This window comes from Bos indicus x Bos taurus, chromosome 24, assembly GCF_003369695.1.
Source record: "Bos indicus x Bos taurus breed Angus x Brahman F1 hybrid chromosome 24, Bos_hybrid_MaternalHap_v2.0, whole genome shotgun sequence".
NCBI lineage: Eukaryota > Metazoa > Chordata > Mammalia > Artiodactyla > Bovidae > Bos > Bos indicus x Bos taurus.
This window is the reverse complement of record NC_040099.1, coordinates 46,133,150-46,153,507: the sequence shown is the minus strand read 5'-3', so window position 1 is coordinate 46,153,507 and position 20,358 is coordinate 46,133,150. Positions and strand designations below refer to the sequence as shown.

The 20,358-nt window shown below is 40.7% G+C and overlaps 1 protein-coding gene across 5 annotated transcripts in view; it reads right to left on the bottom strand.

The window, feature by feature from the left end:
• Positions 1–20,358, bottom strand: part of C24H18orf25 (chromosome 24 C18orf25 homolog) — an 86,137-nt gene that overhangs the window by 6,910 nt on the left and 58,869 nt on the right. For 2 of the 5 annotated variants that reach the window (XM_027526403.1, XM_027526402.1), the window contains exons 3-4: positions 20,069–20,251; positions 7,580–7,706 (exon numbers count right to left, since the gene is read on the bottom strand). In XM_027526403.1, the coding sequence (XP_027382204.1) occupies positions 7,580–7,706; positions 20,069–20,251 (310 nt within the window). Of the gene's footprint in view, positions 1–3,277; positions 3,346–6,895; positions 7,275–7,579; positions 7,707–20,068; positions 20,252–20,358 lie in introns of those variants that run through there. The other 3 variants (XM_027526404.1, XM_027526405.1, XM_027526406.1) reach the window with 3 other exon arrangements.

Sequence of the window (20,358 nt, the reverse complement as noted above, 5' to 3'; positions counted from 1 at the left end):
TAGGAATAATACAATAAAAAGCAAAGCAGATTCTAGAAAGTGTCTAGAGTAGGAGAGTGAGAGGTTTAGAGAGGATATTTATTAATGAGGAAAGGTTGAAGGAAAAATAATGAGGAGAGAAGGCATTTCTTCAGCTATATAAACTAAACCACTTCTGTAGTTACGTCATAAATAGCTCCAGTTACTGGAAAACAAATTGGGCTACTTTAAGTAAAAAAGAAAATTTATTAGAAGTCACCTTTACTTGAGCACCTCAAAGAACCATCACTTCATGGCAAACAGAAGGGAAAAAAGTAGAAGCAGTGACAGGTGTTATTTTCTTTCGCTCCAAAATCAAGGTGGACAGTGACTGTGGCCATGGAATTAAAAGACACTTGTTTCTTGGAAGGAAAGCAATGACAAACCTAGATAGCACATTAAAAAGTAGAGACATCAGTGTGCCCACCACGGTGTGTCTAGTCAAAGCTATGGTTTCTCCAGTAGTCATGAATGGATGTGAAGAGTTGGACCAGAAAGAAGCCTGAGCACTGAAGAACTGATGCTTCCAAATCATGGTGCTGGTGAAGTCTCAAACAAGTCAATCCTAAAGGAAATCAATCCTGAATTCATTGGAAGGGCTGAAGCTGAAGCTCCAACACTTTGGTCACCTAATGTGAAGAGCCAACTCATTGGAAAAGACCCTGATGCTGGGAAAGACTGAAGGCAAAAGGAAAAGAGGGGGGCAGAGGATGAGATAGTTGGGTAGCATCACTGACTTAATGGACATGAATCTGAGCAAACTCTGGGAGGCAGTGAAGGACAGGGGAAACTGCTGCGCTGCAGTCCATGGGGTCGCAAACAGCTGGAAACAACTTAGTGACTGAACAGTAACACCAACCAACCCTCGTACTCTGTTTCTCTTCAAAAGTTTAGATTCTCCAGAGAATGTGATGATCCTTTCTTTGGTCAAAAACTTCCCTGTCTCCTATTAACTGCAACTGAAGGGCAGCCGCCAAAGAAGGGAGAATCACCATGGAAGGCAGCTCCTCCATGTACACAATCTTGAGAGCATAGTAAGAACCAACAATCGTTTTCTAGAAGGCAAGTTTTGAATGGTCATGACTACACAAAACAGAATAATCTGCCTTGTAAACATTTAAGTAATTGCTGAGGCATCTGTCAGGAATGTTAATAAGATTCTGAATATAGGCAAACTATCCTGTTAGAAGCCAGGATAGTAGTTACGGGGACAAGGTGGGGGACAGGGGAAGCTATAATTAAGAAGTGGCATAGGGGGACTTCTGTTTCTTGTTCGGAATGATGGTTACTTGGGTATGGGTACAAAAGCTAGAATGCAAACTTATAGCCTTTCTCTGTGTGTTATAAGCCAAAAAAACATTCAAAAAAATTTTTATGATTTAAGACCTCAACCACCTTAAATAAAATGGTAGCCAGGAGATGGATGAGGATAGAACAAGACTTTTAACACATTTTTTTAAGTACAGGGGGAAAAAGGTCAAGCTCTATTTTATAAGATGGTACTTTACAGAATACCTTAGATAAAAAGGAAAAAAAAATGCAGGAAGAAATGGGACTACAACAACTGTTATTCACCCCACAGAGGCCCTATAAAGGAGGCTCATGTGAGGGGCCTCCCCGGCGGTCCAGAGGCTGGGGCTCCACCCTCCAAGTGCAGGGAGCCCAGGCTTGATCCCTGGGCAGGGAACTAGACCCTCAGGCAGGGACTAAGACCTGGTGCAGCCAAATAAATAATAAAAATACATTTTTTTAAAAAGAAGGATGTGAGAAGCTCAAAATTTTGGAAGGTTAACTAACATAAAACAGTTCCATGTATTAGCACATATCCTTTTTCTATTATGAAAGATATGGGGTGGGAATATACTCATCTGTTTTACAATTGGTCCAATCAAATTCTAGTGCAGACACAAGCTTTTTCCTCACAAAGCATTTACTCTGCATATGACTGGCAACAGGTCTATAAAATGAGTCGCATTTTGTGTCTTATAGCCAAGAAAAACTGCTTAGGCCTCACTTCCATTTCCCCCACCAATCCACTATTTATAAGCAATAAGTTTTGATATAATAATTTCCTGCTCTTCATACACTAAAACCAATAAAGGAGAGACTTTGGAGTAGAAAGGAAGAAAAACACAGAAAGAGGGCAGGCTCTGATGATCAGCTGTTGATACAGTTAACTTACTATTCTAAGAAAACAACATTAAAAATTAATCATTTTTTGCTCTCATTTACAGATCCTGAAGGTGACCTCTTAGATAACATTCCTACTTATTTTTCTGAACTGAAGGTGGAGTGAATCCTTGTAGCTTCAGGGAAATGCTCACCCACCCCCCTTGCTTTTTGAGGGTTAATGTTAGCAAGTGGTTCTAGGATTCAATCAGTCTTAAATGCAAAAGCCTTCTCACACTAATTCTTCTGCTGACGGGTGAATCAACATTAACCAATGCCCACAGGACCATGTTTGTGAAAGGAGATAAGAGTCTGATTATTCATAAAAGCTTCAGAGAACAAGTACTGAAAGAACTGTTCCAACACAGTTCCATGGCATAAAGACCCATGCTACACGCATTCATCTTCCTAGGGGAATTACCAATGAGGCTGGCAGAAGGAAAGAAGGAAAAAGGTCAAAGGATAAAGAAAAATATTGGCAAGACGGTCATAACTTAAAACTTATGGCAAAATTAAGTGGGTGCAGAAGAACCAGAGATTTTAGAGAAGTTCCCATCTCACTAGCAAACAGCACCTTATAAAACTGGACTGTCCAAAAATAACACCTAGAAATGACATGTAGACAACGACAAGAGTTCATCACAGCAACCAAGGCAGCCATAAAAGATGCATTCAAGTTAAGGAAGCATGCTTTCTAGCCTATAACTAGAAGAAACACGTAAGCTAAGGGGATATGTCAAAATCTAAAATGAAAGAGCAGGGAAAGATGTTAGCATGCAAGAAAAGAAAAATGACTGTTTATTGGGGAAAAAAAAAAAAGACAAGTCATAACCAGAATTACTGAGTGCAAAGGTCAACAAAACAGAATGTTTCCAATATGGAAAAATGGTATCCAATGCAAGTCAGAACAACCACAATCTCAAAGAGAACAACTCAAGAACGAAGTCTGAGTTTTTGTTTTTTTTTAAAGCTCTCAGAAAGCCCACAAGGTAGAATACCAAAAGGAAAAACAAGAAAAGGACAACTAAATCCAAACAAACATCTATGCATGCAAAAAATCCAATTAGAACACAAAGGTGTGGATCAAAACCTAAAACCTTCTTCCAAGCGATAACCCTGCCAGAAGCCCATCAATACTTCATAACTGCAACCCTAGACCTGTAAAAGAAACAAATTTCAGATGAGATACAGCCAGCTAAAGGGGCAATTTCGAAGCAACCAATAAGAAAGCCTCTCACTCCCCCACCCCCACCCCCCAACTTGCTTCTCAGCTTTTTAACCTCCATGTTTGAAAGACTATCAGGCTTCTTCTAAATAAAACTGCTGGAAAATTTTTGAGAAAGGCACAACAGTCAGTGAGATTCTACTCATTCCTAGACCAAGGGCCAAAATAAGAGATCCCCTCATAATGATGAAAGAGTCCATTCAAAGTACTCCAATAGAATTTGTCAACCCTACCCATCTTCCATTGTATGGACAGTTATTAACCAACACCGAGATTTTAAGATAAAGCTGTTACTGCTAAGATATGATTTCCCCAGGACTCAAACTAAAAGATCAGAATTTGAAGAACAAAAACACATCTTTATATTTCAGAGCCTGGTAAGAAAAAGTCCTCAAAAGTAATGTTATAGCATGTTATTTAAAAGGTACCCAAAGTCATTTGGCTTAGTTAAGACTGAAATAAGTATGTCTGTTCATAGAGTAAAATGACAATCTGAATAAAAGACTGTAGCAAGTTCAGAGAAGGGTCTACTAAAGATAATCTTTGAGTGTGTGTGTGTACTGAAGGTGAGAGCAACTTAGAATTTAAATCTACAAGTTTTAACAGAAATAATATAATTTTAACTACAGATAACAAAAATAATTGGTAGGAAAAGAAGCTGAAGATTTCATTATGAAAGGAAAGTTAAACAAAGAATCTGAAAAGAAAGGTGTGCGTGCTCAGTCACTTCAGTCCTGTCTGACTCTGCAACCCTATCGACTGTAGCCCACCAGACTCCAGGGTTCTCCAGGCAAAAAATACTGGAGCGGGTTGTCATGCCCTCCTCCATGGGACCTTCCTGACCCAGGGATTGAACCCGTGTCTCCCCCACTGCAGGCAGAGTCTTTACCGCTGAGCCACTGGGGAAATCCATGAAAAGAGTAGTAGCATCTGTAACATTTCTAGGCACAAAGAAACAATAAAGAAGGGAGAATTGGCAGGAGTTAATACGTGAACCGTGAACTTCCTGATGTTCAAGCTGGTTTTAGAAAAGGCAGAGGAACCAGAGATCAAATTGCCAACATCCACTGGATCATGGAAAAAGCAAGAGAGTTCCAGAAAAACATCTATTTCTGCTTTATTGACTATGCCAAAGCCTTTGACTGTGTGGATCACAATAAACTGTGGAAAATTCTGAAAGAGATGGGAATACCAGACCACCTGACCTGCCTCTTGAGAAATCTGTATGCAGGTCAGGAAGCAACAGTTAGAACTGGACATGGAACAACAGACTGGTTCCAAATAGGAAAAGGAGTATGTCAAGGCTGTATATTGTCACCCTGCTTATTTAACTTCTATGCAGAGTACATCATGAGAAACGCTGGGCTGGAAGAAACACAAGCCGGAATCAAGATTGCCGGGAGAAATATCAGTAACCTCAGATATGCAGATGACACCACCCTTATGGCAGAAAGTGAAGAGGAACTCAAAAGCCTCTTGATGAAAGTGAAAGTGGGAGAGTGAAAAAGTTGGCTTAAAGCTCAACATTTGGAAAACGAAGATCATGGCATCCGGTCCCATCACTTCATGGCAAACAGATGGGGAAACAGTGGAAACAGTGTCAGACTTTATTTTTCTGGGCTCCAAAATCACTACAGATGGTGACTGCAGCCATGAAATTAAAAGACGCTTACTCCTTGGAAGGAAAGTTATGACCAACCTAGATAGCATATTCAAAAGCAGAGACATTACTTTGCCAACAAAGGTCCGGCTAGTCAAGGCTATGGTTTTTCCTGTGGTCATGTATGGATGTGAGAGTTGGACTGTAAAGAAGGCTGAGTGACTAAGAATTGATGCTTTTGACCTATGGTGTTGGAGAAGACTCTTGAGAGTCCCTTGGACTTCAAGGAGATCCAACCAGTCCATTCTGAAGGAGATCAGCCCTGGGATTTCTTTGGAAGGAATGATGCTAAAGCTGAAACTCCAGTACCTTGGCCACCTCATGCAAAGAGTTGACTCATTGGAAAAGACTCTGATGCTGGGAGGGATTGGGGTCAGGAGGAGAAGGGGACGACAGAGGATGAGATAGCTGGATGGCATCACTGACTCGATGGACGTGAGTCTGAGTGAACTCCAGGAGTTGGTGATGGACAGGGAGGCCTGGTGTGCTGTGATTCATGGGGTCGCAAAGAGTCGGACACGACTGAGCGACTGAACTGAACTGAGCAAGTGATATGTCTCAGAATGAGCAAGAACTTAAATAGACAACACAGGTCATGACCTATTCTTTCCTACTTAAGTAGGAACACATGAGTAACACTGAATTAAAATTTGAATAGTAAGTCAAGAGGAAGTTGGTAACTGGATAATGTGCTCCTGGCACAACAGAAGATAATTAACCTACATCAATCTATCAGTCAATAGGCAGAATAAGTTTTATGGTACAGAGTTGGGAATGGAAAATATTATCATATTCTAGAAAGATCTTGACATGGGGCTTAAAGTCTAATAACGTCTTTTATATTTATACAGTGCTGAAATAAAATAATGACAAATGTATGCTAAAGGAAGAAATCTGGAGTTCTATCTTCTTCATCTGAAGAAGTCAGATGAAGTCAGCTGGAAGGAAATAACATGAGAAAATGAAAGAGAATATAACAGGAAAGAGTTTTTTATTAAGGAAGAGAAGAAAGTATGAGGTAAAGGAAAGGTAAAGAATGAAAGTCTTTCCATCAGAATAGGGGGAAATAACCATTTAAAAAGACGAGAAAAAAGGAAGCAGCTAAGCAGACAGACTTAGGGCATGAATACAAGATAGAAGGGAAAGTGTTCTGATGGAGAATTAGCCACTTAAGGGGAGATGGCTTGATAAATTACAACTTAACTCTACACCCTTAAAGCCCCAATTGTTTAACTAAAAAATCCTTTCAGAAACTAAAATCGGTTCTCATTAGAAAAAGTATTCCTCAATTTATGTGCATGTGTTTTTTGTGCCCCCACTTCTCCACTCCTAAATCCACCTTTAAAATAAGTCAACAGAAGAAATCAGTGCTGGTGAATGTTTTATTATCTTGCTAACCAAAGATCAAAATCAGATCTAAAAATAAGGCAAGATACTATCTTGTATACCAACTTGAGGAAATCACAAAATCGTAACTCTTGTGGCACAGGAGAAAAATTGTTCACCACAGAGAATACAGATTTTTCCAAAGATGAGGTTTTGTTTTGTACGTGTGTGTTAAATGTTCCTCAGGTATATCTCTGACAGGGCTGCAACTAATTCTTAGGACCATATCTTAAAGGAAGAGTCAGTAAATTTTTTCTGCAAAGAGCTAGACAATAAATATCTTTGGCTCTGTGGACCCTAAGGTGTCTGAAGAAACTTCGCAATTCTGCCAATGGACTGTAAAATAGACAATATGTAAGTAAATAAGCATGGTCTGTTCAAACAAAACTTTATTTATGGATAAATAAATTGTATTTGAATTTCATTTAATTTTTTCACATCAAAACATGTCTTGATTTTTTCCCCCAACCATTTGAAAACGTAGAAACAATTCGCAGCTTGAGGTCCATATAAAAAGATGCAGCAGGCCAGACGTGGTCCATGGGCTACAGTTTGCTCTCTCTTATCTTAAAAAATGATAAACTTCACAAAATTATTTTTATACTACTGCACACTAATTCAATGCCTTAGGGCTTTTTTAATTCCTAAGAAACAAGATGCCCTAAATCACATGAACATCACCAGAAATATACTGTTAGGAACTGACTAAAGTAACTTGTAACTTTTCACGGAAGATAAGGAGAGGTGCTCTAAGAAGAGGTGTGATGTCAAATGCAGATTTTCCAATTATTTGTTCCTGATATATTTCAAGATAAACTGAAAGGCAAGAAAATATGGGTGAGAAGGGGGTTAGTATGGAGATACTTCTGCCGTAACAGAAAAATCTGTTAAGCCATCTAGCCATTTGCTAAAAATAAGAGAAAAACATTAGTTCTGGTTCACATACATGTGTGGCCAAGATGTTTCTGATATAAGACAATCTGCAATACATTCTGAAGCCCATCAAGTGTCTATAATCAAAATGTATTTCTTAAACTACAGGAAGCTGAGAAATAGCTCCCAACATTCATGCCAGCCATGCCATGGCATGCCATACCATTTTCTTCTAATTAATTTCCTACCTTGCATGTTCCTGAACCCCCACAATCTCCACTTCACTATCTGAAGAGGCAATATTAATTTCTTCATTGAGTGGTGCATTGCCAGCAGATGTTTTCTCACTTGCTAGGAATCCTGGATCCAAATGACCTGAGAGAGAAAGGGGAGAAAAAACTAAGCACTATATTTTGATTCCTTAAGAGCAGCAGAAACATCGCACTGATGGATTTCTCCTCTCAGTTTAATCACTGAAACAGAGTACCCTTATAAAAGCTTGCCTCCATGAAACTGTTACCACGTCAAATTAAAAAAACTAAACAATACATACTGATTGTTAAAAGAATGTTCAAACAACAGAAGTACATAAAAGTAAGAACTCCAATTCTCTTGCTTTCTACTGCCATTCCTTAGGAGAAAAAATTCTAGAGTATTCTGACAAGTTTGTGTATATAAATGCAGGTATATATAAACTGCAATAATACTCTATTTTGTGATGCTTTTTGCATTAAATTCTACTCTGCTTTTAAATGACCTGCAGGTAGGTTTGTCTCCACTCAGGTCAAAGGGGTTCTCTACTGCTTATCATTTTAATATAACAAAATTCTAAACCAAACAAGCTCAAAGGCACAAATGGAGTAAAGAAAAGAATTATTAATATCATAGTTACATTGGGAAACCTTACAAAAGATTTAATAATTTTCTCTCAATTTTAAACAATTTTAACAATTTTCTCTCCAGGAATCCAGATTTGACAAAATCAAGCCCAAGGGAATTCCCTGGCAGTCCAGTGGTTAAGACTCTGCACTATCACTGATGAGGGTGCAGGGGGAGGGGGGAGGGGGGACCTGAACCCAAAACAGCATCTAAAGGGGAAGACTAGAAGCAAATAGTAATTTTTGCCCTGAGAAACTGAAATACATAACCTGTACGTTGTTGACACTCCTCATTAGACAGAAAGCACCACACAGTGCTTCACCCTGGAAAGCACTGGAGCCTATAAGGACTTTCTCACAAAGATCTTCACAAAGCATCTATTCCATGGTGCAATAAAACACATTTTCCAACACTAAACATGAGTTTAATAGAACTGACTCTCAATACAGGTTAATGGCATAGCACCAAAGTACACAGCTGTGTAAACAATTCTAAAAAGAGTTAAAATTCAGAGGGATTCCTCAGCGCTCCTCTGGTTAGACAGGATTTTGCGCTTCCAATGCAGGGGTTACAGGTTCAATACCTAGTTGGGAGAACTAAGATCCTGCATGTCACAGCCAAAAAAAAAAAAAAACAGAGACAAAGAGTTAAAAACCTATTTATTCAGCTCTTGAATGTTCTGACTTAGAAGGATGAATTTCAGAATGTCTAAGAGTAAACATGGAATAAACAGAGTTGCAACAGGTATAAATTTTCATTTACTCTTTAAAGATGTATTTTTATTTAAATATATTGTCATCTGATACAAAATTATTTCTTCCTATTTAAAAAAAAAATTCCAACAACTGGTGTTATTATTCAGTCACTAAGTCATGTCTGACTCTTTGAGATTCCATGGACTGCAGCACACCAGGCTCCTTTGTCCTTCACTATCTCCCAGAGTTTGCTCGAATTCATGTCCACTGGGTTGATGATGTTGTCTAATCATCTCATCTGCTGCTGCCCCCTTCTGCTTTTGCTTTCAATCTTTCCCACCATCAGGGTCTTTTCCAGTGAGTTGCCTCTGTGCATCAGATGGCCAAAGAACTGGAGCATCAGCATCAGTCCTTCCAATGAATATTCAGAGTTGATTTCCTTTAGGACTGACTCAACGCCTTGCAGTTCAAGGGACTCTCAAGTCTTCTCCAGCACCGTATTTCGAAAGCATCAATTCTCCGGTGCTCAGCCTTCCTTGTGGTCCAACTCTCACATCCATACACGACTACTGGAAAAACCACAGCTTTGACTAGACAGACCTTTGTTGGCAAAGTAATGTCTCTGCTTTTTAACATGCTGTCTAGGTTCGTCATAGTTTCCTTCCAAGGAGCAAGTAGCTTTAAACTTCACAGCTGCAGTCACTGAACAGTGACTCTGGAGCCCAAGAAAATAAAATTTGTCACTAGGTCCACTTTTTCCCTTTCTATTTGCCATGAAGTGATGGGACTGGATGCCATGATCTTAGCCTTTTTTTCTTTTTTTTTCATGTTGAGTTTTTGGCTAGTTTTTTCACTCTCCTCTTTCACCCTCATCAAGAGGATCTTTAGGTCAACTAAACCAATATAAATAAGATTTTATATATACAACTCTCTCTTCCCTTCTCACCTTACTCATATCTATGCTTCAAGGTCAAGACAAACCTTGTAGTTTCACACTCCTGCAAACTTGTAGTGTAATCCTTTTTGAAAATTTTGGATAGTCCCACAAGCAAAAAAGACTTATAATTTATATCCTCTGACCCTATAATCCCACCTCTGAGAATTTAGCCTTATAGAATACACTTTAAATAAGCAGAGTCATGATGTCAAATGATACTCACCAGATTGCTATGTAGAAACTTGGGGAAAATATATGTATAACACCCAGAGAGTTACATATAACACTAAAAATATGTATGTGCTGGTTAAAAGCTATGAAAAGTAAAGGAATTTGAATGTGATTGTGGGTCTTTTTTACAATTCTTTAATATTATTTTTACCTTTTTTTCTTCAATTGAAACTGATGCATAAATGAGAAAACAGAAGATTCAAGTCTTCTAGATACAACCAGTGACTGAAATTGTATTACAGTCTGCACAGGCTTGTCAGTGGCTTCCCAGGTGGTGCTAGTGGTAAGGAACCCGCCCTGCAAGTGCAGGAGATGGAAGAGACAGAGGTTTGATCCTTGGATCAGAAAGATCCCCTGGAAAAGGAAATTGCACCCCACTCTAGTGTTTTTGCTGGGAGAATTCCATGGACAGAGGAGCCTGACAGGCTACAATCCATGGGGTTTGCAAAGAGTTGGACACAACTGAGTGTCTGAACACACAGCACACAGGCTTGTTAATCCTATCTATATTAAAGAACAGATAGGATTGTGTGTGGTATCAGCAGTGATGTTGAAGTCTACAAGCATACAGAGGTGACATCCACCAGACAAACCCAGTTTTGTTAAATCTAGGGTGGTTGCTTAAGTGGAATTTGGTTAAGCCTGGATTTGGTAAACCGATATTCTTGCTCTGACCCCACTACTTTGTTTGTGGCAAAGTCTTTTGTCTCATTTCTACTTCAATGCTGTAGTCAGACTGCTGTCATGCACATAGTTCCAACTGCACTGCTCGGGAGAAATACAAATTGACAGTCTCCCTTTTCTCTAAAACTTCAGCTTTTCCACAGTCAATATTTCAAGTAGACTTGCTGTGCGCAGCTCTAACAGTATACTTCATCTATTTATTTCTAAAGTAAACATTTATTTATGACATGATATGGCACCCCACTCCAGTACTCTTGCCTGGAAAATCCCATGGACGGAGGAGCCTGGTGGGCTGCAGTCCATGGGGTCTCGAAGAGTCGGACACAACTGAGCGACTTCACTTTCACTTTTCACTTTCATGCACTGGAGAAGGAAATGGCAACGCATTCCAGTGTTCGTGCCTGGAGAATCCCAGGGACGGGGGAGCCTGGTGGGCTGCCGTCTATGGGGTCGCACAGAGTTGGACACGACTGAAGCGACTTAGCAGCAGCATGCACTGTGTTTGGGCTTCCCAGGTGGCTCAGTGGTTAAGAATCTGCTAGCCAAGCAGAAGACATGGGTTCAATCCCTGGGTCAGGAAGATCCCTGGAGATGGAAATGCCAACCCACACCAGTATTATTGCTTGGAAAATCCCATGAACAGAGAAGCCTGGTGGGCTACCGTCCACACGGTCACAAAAGAGCTGGACACGACTAAGCGAATGAACAACAACAAATGCACTGCGCTCAGTGCTAGGACTGGTCCAGGGAACGAATGAGGGAGGCACAGTTTACACCCTCAGCAAGCTTACAATATAGTCAAGGATATAATTGAGGATAATCAAGGGTATACAAAAACCAGTCCGCTGGTATTATGGTTTGAAAACTAGTCGGAGAGGGAGGCAAAGAATGCCCTGCATGCACAGAGAAAAGGACCATTCCTAGACTGGAGAACAATCAAGGACACTGAGCCCGCAGGGAAGAGCAGGCCCAGGTGAAGGAAAGCAGCACAAGGAACACTCTGTAGCCCTTCAGGGCAGAAAATCACCCTTTAGGGTGAGATCTGGGGTAATGGTAGTTAAAAAAAAAAAGTAATGAGAAATGAGCTGGTAAAGTCAGCAGAGGTCAGATCATGGGTAAGGAGTCTTGACTTGACCTTGAAAAGTAGGAAACCAATGAAGGATTTCAGCAGAGGAGTGACATGATCGGATTTTGAATTTAAAATTTTTTCAAGTATGGAAACAGAACCAGTAGCGGGACAAGAAATATTAGAGGCAAGGAAACCAGTTAGACTGCTACAGTTTCCGGGGTGAGAAATGGCTATGGCTGAACCAGGAAACGGAGAAGGCAAAGGCACCCCACTCCAGTACTCTTGCCTGGAAAATCCCATGGATGGAGGAGCCTGGTAGGCTGCAGTCCATGGGGTCGCTAAGAGTCGGACACGACTGAGCAACTTCACTTTCACCTTTCACTTTCATGCATTGGAGAAGGAAATGGCAACCCACTCCAGTGTTCTTGCCTGGAGAACCCCAGGGACGGGGGAGCCTGGTGGGCTGCCGTCTATGGGGTCGCACAGAGTCGGACATGACTGAAGTGACTTAGCAGCAGCAGCAGCAGAACCAGGAAAGAAACAAAAGGAGGAACAAGTCTGTATTTCTGTAAGAACAAACAGTGAGTAATCTTGGAAATTAGGCAAAGGAAAAACTGACGCCAAGGTTTCTGATGTAGGTAACTGGTGGCATTCAGTGCACCAACGGACATGTTGAGGGCGGCTGCTTAGAGCATGATGATGATATGCTTCTGAGATGCTGAAAACAGGCAGTTGAAGTTACTACTGTTCTAAAGCTCAGGTCATCAGTCTAGAGAGGAAATAATAGGTAAGTCCTCCCAATAGCAGAGAAGATAAAGTTCATCCAGAGGAATGAAGGGGGCCTAAAACAGAACCCTGACAAAAACCAATAATTAAGGGATGGGCACAGGAAGAGGTGCTCACCAAGGTCAACCAAGAGACAGAAAACCTGAAGATACGAAGCCAGGGCACCATAAAGAGAGCATTTCTCAGAAGTGCCTACAATGCCCAACAGAGAGACACAATAAGAGGAGGGACTAAGTATAGCCCAATAGAACAGGTGATAAGATGACCATACACAACCCTGGCCAGGGGAACCTCAGAGGAATGATGGGACTGAAGCTATTGCAGCAAAGCAAGCTGGAGAAGAACAGAAGGGGAGAAGGAGCAGACACATTTGAAGACATCTGGCTGTGGAGGAAACGGCAATAGATGGCACCAAGAGGAACACGGGTTTGCAGGAGGGGGATGTATACGTGTACATAGTTATTTTTACCGGCCATATCTAGAAAAAAGGCAGAGAGCAAACAATTTTGATGGCAGAAAGCTGAGGTGATCTTGATCTGTAAAGAATGCAGAGGGCCATCTGCAGAGCACAGGTGTGAGTAGGAGAGCAAAGTCAGTTTAGAGTAGGTTTAGAAAAGTGAGCCAGCCACTGTGAAGAATGATGCCTAAGGAAAGGAGAGCCAAGGTGAGGCTGCAAATCAGGAAGTTAATACGACCCTCAACTTTTCAACTATCTGACTTTCTCCAGCATGGATAAAGGCTCTAAAGTATGCATCCAGGGATCAGACTTGGCCAGCTGAGTACAAGAAAGTCAACTATATAAGGAGCTGAGGATATCAGCAAAGGAGAGTTGGGCTGAACAAACTAGACAGAGAAAGAAAGATGCAACTAGGGGGAGCTGAAAAAGGACTGTGTGATGGGTCTGATAAGGTAGAGGAATAGCGTAGCAGGAAGGAGCAGTGTAAGTATAGCTAAGCAAAAGGAGAAAGCATTAGGAGGAGGTAAGAGGGAAACCAATGGTTATGAGAAGTAAAATGTACTTCTACCCTCCTGCCCACTCACAAAATTCAACCGTCTGGGGCCGCCCATCTGACTGTCTTGTCCCCTGTGTGCATGTGTGGTGAGTGGCTTCAGTTGTGTCCGACTCTGCGACCCTATGGACTGCAGCCCGTCAGGCTCCTCTGTCCATGGGTTCTCCAGCCAAGAAAACTGGAGTGGGTCGCTATGCCCTCCTCCAGTCTTGTCCCCTGCTGCTGCTGCTGCTAAGTCACTTCGGTCTTGTCTGACTCTGTGCGACCCCATAGGCGGCAGCCTACCAGGCTCCTCCATCCCTGGGATTCTCCAGGCAAGAGTACTGGAGTGGGTTGCCATTTCCTTCTCCAATGCATGAAAATGAAAAGTGGAAGTGAAGTCGCTCAGTCGTGTCCGACTGCTAACGACCCCATGGACTGTAGCCCACCAGGCTCCTCCGTCCATGGGATTTTCCAGGCAAGAGTACTGGAGTGGGTTGCCATTGCCTTCTCCGGTCTTGTCCCCTACTCAACTGTTATTCTCCTTTGCTCTAGCCACCTACCACTCACCTTCCTACAAGTTTTCCACTGCCCTATGGAATGCCAGCTCTATGGAAAAAGGCACTGAACTTTCTCTTTGCCTCCTTGTGGAAACATGACTTTCTTGAAAATGCTGCCTCCCCTGCAGGCCTATGATTCTGACACCTCAATGCACCCATGTTCTTTATTGCTTGGTCCAAAAGTCAGTTTAAGACAAAACAGGGCCAGAGGGTGCGGTGGGGTTGGTGGGAGGATACAAACAAATTTCCTGGTGAGCGTTAACAACTCTGAACTAATGATGTGAGTATTCTGCCACATTTCCTCTCAGAGCCTTTAAATAAAATGTGCCACACACCAAGTCTGTGGGGCGCCATGCTCTAACAAGAGACCCCATGGCATTCTCCAGTAAGTCAGGAATGCATCCACTCCTCTATTTCAGAGCCAGAACAATCAGTCCTTTTCTCTCAACGTTACCCTCTTCAGAAAGTCGCACATTCCTCTGGAAGCTCTTGCGCAGAGGTGAACACTCTCTGGCCTTCGGGTCACACCTACATGGCCCCAACCAATGCCCCTAGACCTCAAAGGAATCCAACAGCAGAGCAGGGCCTAAATCACACACAAGTGAGTCAAAGATGCACGAGGTTCTTCAAATACTGTCAGTCGTAGTAATCTCTTCCTATTCTAGAATAAGCTCTGCACAAAAAGCGTAAATATCACAATTACCATGTATTTGACTGAAAATAAAGCAGAAGATGTATATTTAGTTATTGTGGCAGCTGGCTGTCTCTGTGTAGTTCTTTGTTTGTGTAGCTTTTTGAAAAGATAACTTCTTTCATTTCATGAGAAAACTAATTCTAAATTTCTGTCCTCCTACTACAGACCTTTTCAACACATAAATAAGTCAGAAAGTAGACCACGAAAGGCAGTAACTAAATTATCAGGGCAAATATTTTCTTTTTAAATCAGCTATCTAATGAGAACTAGTCGTAAGCCTATTTGCAGTATATAAAATTATTACATAGTGGTGACAGTGGAATGTTAAGTATAAAAAAGGTTACTATCTTAAGTACTCATAGAGTTTTAAAAGAAGCAAATCATTACCTTGTGTTGAGCTTTTTCAACAAAAGTATTAAAAACAACTTTAAAAAGTGGTAGAAAAGGAGATTAGAAACCTAAAATCTTACAGTCCACATGTAGCAGCTAAACAAAATCTCCTTCACAAGACTCGATACAATGATTTTAAAGTGCTAACAACAGAAACATGGTCATTCTGGTCTGATTATTAAAAGCCCTACTCTAAGAACAGGAAACCCAAGATTTTTTTTCTCTTCACTACAACTAAGCTTGTACTATGGACAAATCAAGATTACCAGCCCAATTTCAAGGATGGAGAGAATGTTCATAATCCACCTTCTTAAAAAGAAGGCTGATGGAAAAAATGAGATTTGTTTAGAATTTTTAATTTCCGAGGCAGGGGGACCTCTAAATTAGTTTAGTGTAATGATTATACCAAGAGTACTTCAGACTTCAGCCTCTCTTGGCCTCATCTACATTTACAGTGAATAAGCCTTCAACTCTTTCCAATGAACATTGAGAGTTACCTCCTTTACAATTGACTGCTTTGATCTCCTTGCAATCCAAGGGACTCCAGCACCACAGTTCAAAAGCATCAATTCTTCAGCACTCAGCTTTCTTTATGGTCCAACTCTCACATCTGTACATGACTACTAGAAAAACTATAGCTCTGACTACACAGACCTTTGTTAGCAAAGTGATGTTTCTGCTTTTTAATATGCTGTCTAGGTCTATCACAGCTTTTCTTCCAAGGAACAAATGTCTTAATTTCATGGCTGCAGTCACCATCCACAGTGATTCCGGAGCCCAAGAAAATAAAGTCTGTCACTGTTTCCACTTTTTCCCCATCTATTTGCCATAATGTGATGGGATCAGATGCCATGATCTTAGTTTTTTAAATGTTGAGTTTTAAGCCAGCTTTTTTACTCTTCTCTTTCACCCTCATCAAAAGGCTCTTTAGTTCCTCTTTGCTTTCTGCTGTTTGGGTGGTATCATCTGCATATATGAGGTTATTAGTATTTCTCCCAGAAATCTTGATTCCAGCTTATGCTTCATCCAGCCCAGCATTTGGCATGATGTACTCTGCATAGAGGTTAAATTCTCAGGGTGACAATAATACAGCCTTGGCGTACTCCTTTCCCAATTTGAGAACAGTCGGTTGTTCCATGTCTAGTTCTAACTGTTGCTTCTTGACCTGCACACAGGTTTCTCAGGAGGCAGGTAAGGTGGTCTGGTATTCCAATGTCTTTAAGAATTTTCACGTTAATAACCTTTGAGGGTAGATACTAGTTTTATCTCAGTTTTGACAAGGAAAACTGAGGCTTTGCATAACTTACGTGAGGTCACACAGTCCATAAGAGGCTGCTTGTTCAAAATCCAGCTGTTTGCTCACAGGAGGCTGCCACCCACTACACTATTTAATTCTAGCATCAATGAGAAAAAGTAAACCTATGGCAAGAGCTGAAAAGGAAATTTTAGGTCTTTTCTTGATCAGTGGCTTTCCTAATTTCAACTCTTTTGCCTTGGTTGAAACTAAAACTAAACAGTAAAAACCATTTTGCGTACTAGAACATCTGCTGCTGCTGCTTCTAAGTCGCTTCAGTCGTGTCCGACTCTGTGCGACCCCAGAGACACCAGCCCACCAGGCTCCCCCATCCCTGGGATTCTCCAGGCAAGAACACTGGAGTGGGTTGCCATTTCCTTCTCTGATGCATGAAAGTGAAAAGTGAAAGTGAAGTCGCTCAGTCGTGTCTGACTCCCAGAGACCCCATGGACTGCAGCCTACCAGGCTCCTCCATCCATGGGATTTGCCAGGTAAGAACACCGGAGTGGGTTGCCATTAGCTTCTCCACTAGAACATCTAGTTGCTTAGAAAAAGAGACATGCTACAAGCCACTTAATGATTACTTATGTGATTCTAAATGGAGGGCTGTAGACCTGGTCTGAAATGTTGCTATTAATTAGACACTGAGTATCCATCCTAAGCCGCTGGCTCAGATGGTAAAGAATCTGCCTGCAATGTGGGAGACACAGTTCAATCACCGGGTGGGGTAGATGCCCTGGAAAAGAAAATGGCAATCCACTCCAGTATTCTTGCCTGAAGAGCCCCATGGACAGAGGAACCTGGCAGGCTAACAGTCCACGGGGTCACAAAGAGTCAGACATGACTGAGCAACCAATACAGTGTACAGTGTACAGAGACACTCAACAGTCTAACTCAGTGACTGGCTTTTATTTTATTGGGAGGGAGAGAAGGAAGACTATGATTAACCACTACATTTATCTTAAACTCCAAACACAAGAAAGATGATCTAATTGATACTAACAGTCCAAATCTCAAAACTATAAACTGGCAATGAAGCATAAATTCTATGAACATTTTGTTATGATACATTAAGTATATTCAAATTCACAAAACAGGTTCCCACTATGACAATTACATCAAGACTAGAGGGTATTAATAAATGGTAAAGAATCCACCTGACAATGCAGGAGACGCAAGGGACTTGGGTTTAATCCCTGAGTTGGGAAGATCCCCTGGAGACAACAATGGCAACCCACTGCAGTGTTCTTGCCTAGAAAATTCCATGGACAGAGGAGCCGGGCAGGCTACACTCCACGAGGTTGCAGAGTTGGATATGACTGAGTACACACACAAATACATTACTCACATACCTGCATGTCAGATTAAAAAAAAAAAAAAAAGACTTTGAACGATCAGTAAATGGCTTCATAAGAAAATACCATGGGGATCTGTTGAACAGTGATGTCCATGTCCTATGATACACAAAAATCTACACGATTTATGGCCCAATACATACATGTGCTTTCTTGATATATTACATCCTAGCGAAATTATCACACATGTACCAAAAGACACGTACAGGAAATGTTAATGGTAGCATCATTTCAAATAGCATCATAAATGTTCAAGAAGAGAATGGGTACGTCTACTGTCATATATGCATATGCTGGAATACTAAACAGCAGTGAAAAGTGAATGGACTACAGCAGTACTTAACAAGAACAAACTTCACAACATGTTGAACTAAAACAAAAGCAAGTGGCAAATGATTACCTTCTATGTAATACTACTTAGTATTAAAACATGCTTGTTTACAGATACAAAGCAAATGCAGTAAAACTATGAAGGAATACACAAGAATACCAAATATTAAATATCAATTTCAAGGCAGTGCTGGAGTGGAGAGAGAAGAATAGAGGAAGGAAGTCATGCGTGTTTCCCTCATCAAATACTTCTGTCATGTTTTCTTTCTTAGAATTTAGAGCTAAGCACCAAAGGCTAAGGTGGTTTTAAAGGATCAAGCTAACAATTACCTGAACCTGAAAATGTGAAGCTTCCCCACCCGCACCAATGCTGGTGACTTTAATGATATGGTAAGACGCCCAAATGCTGCACTGTTAGGTTAATTCATATTAAACTGCTAAATTGGTTGTAGATCAGAAACTCAAATATTAACAATTCAAAAGAGTTCAACCTAATATTAAAACTCTCTATGAAAAGCAAAAAAAAAACAAACAGTAACTGTTCATATTTTTCCTAACAATTCACAATAAAGTGGTCTACATTTACCGACCAGACTGCATTTAATGTTACAATATATACACAATACATATTAATAAACACTTAAAAGACACTTGTTGGGCAAAGCAAGTGTTGATACAAATAAAAACTGAAATCCAGAGGAGAATCACCTTGTCCAAGGTAGGCAGTTAGCAGTCACAACAGAGTTAAAACTAAATCGAGGTCCTGTTCCAAAATTAGTCACAATAAATTAATCGGAAGCTCAACAAATAAAGAGAAACTTTTTTATTTAGTTCTAATTGAGGATTATGAAATGAATTAATGACAATGATCTGTAGAATTGTCTTTTACTTCCTAAGAACTTCAATATAAATAAAGTTCTAAATCATAGCCCACTGCTATTTTTGTAACACACAACTCATTTCCCATAAAAATAATAGTCTAGGTAGTTATTAAATCAATGGAATTTATAAGTTAACTAGAAAACTAAAATACCTCTATAACAATAACGAAAATACACAGTATGTAAGAAGTCTGTCTCTCAATCCCCTCTACCTCTTTTCTTAAAATTTTCTAAAAACACTAGTACTTTTAGAAAAAGGTTTAAATTAGAAAGAATGTTGGAAGAAAGAGGTTTGGGGAACATACTGAAGGAGACTTGGAGGCATTGTGCAAGGTTTTCAAAGGTAACAGCAATAGGTTTCTTAGAGAATAAAACATCACTCTTAAGAATCATCACAGAACCAAGATAAACAATGCAAGACAGGGAGAAAGATTTTCCTGAGAGACAGCAACTGAAGAGTTGGAAAAGACAAAATGAGAACTAGTGTAGAGAAATTAACAGGGACACTGCACAAGAGGCAGAACAACAGTGCGGTACTTCAGTGGACAGTCCACAGGGCGGACTGCAAGGTCACTCCCTGTTCAGAGTTAAGTGAGGGAATCCACTGGTGGTGGTTGGGTGGGGAGGGCTGGGGGGGTTTGGGGGTGGGGTGGGGAGACAGTATCAGGTCATCTGGCTGATTTTTACATATGTTAGGCATTTTTAACTCAAGATGTCTACTGAAATTTACCTATGCCTACAATTATTGTCTTAGATATTCTCATTTTTGCTTTCTTCTGATTAGTAAATACAAATGACATGCTACCCCAAATCTTTTCAGTTATAAAGGACATCCTGGATAGCCGCAATCATCTAATGTTAGATGTTTCTAGTTGGCCTGCTTTCCTAAGCAAGGAAAAGAGCTGCCAGGACACATGCATATTATACCATCAGAGAAGGAGGGGTAGGGATAGGGAGACCAACCTGCCTCCGCATTCAGCTCCTCTAGAAGCCCGCTGGTCCTCCAGGTAGCTCCTGTGTCCTGGCCTCCTACAGAATTACTGTGCTCTTGAACTACTGCAGCCGCCAATAAATTGTCCACATTTACCACTTCTGGCTCAGAGCCGGTGTCAGACATATCATAATGAGCTACAACTGGAGGTCCATCTAGGGAGGAAAAAAAATGTATACTTGTATCTAACTCATGGGGTGAAAAATACTTCTATAACTAAAAGCCCCCTAAATGCCTGTTGCCTTTATCTTATTATTCTACC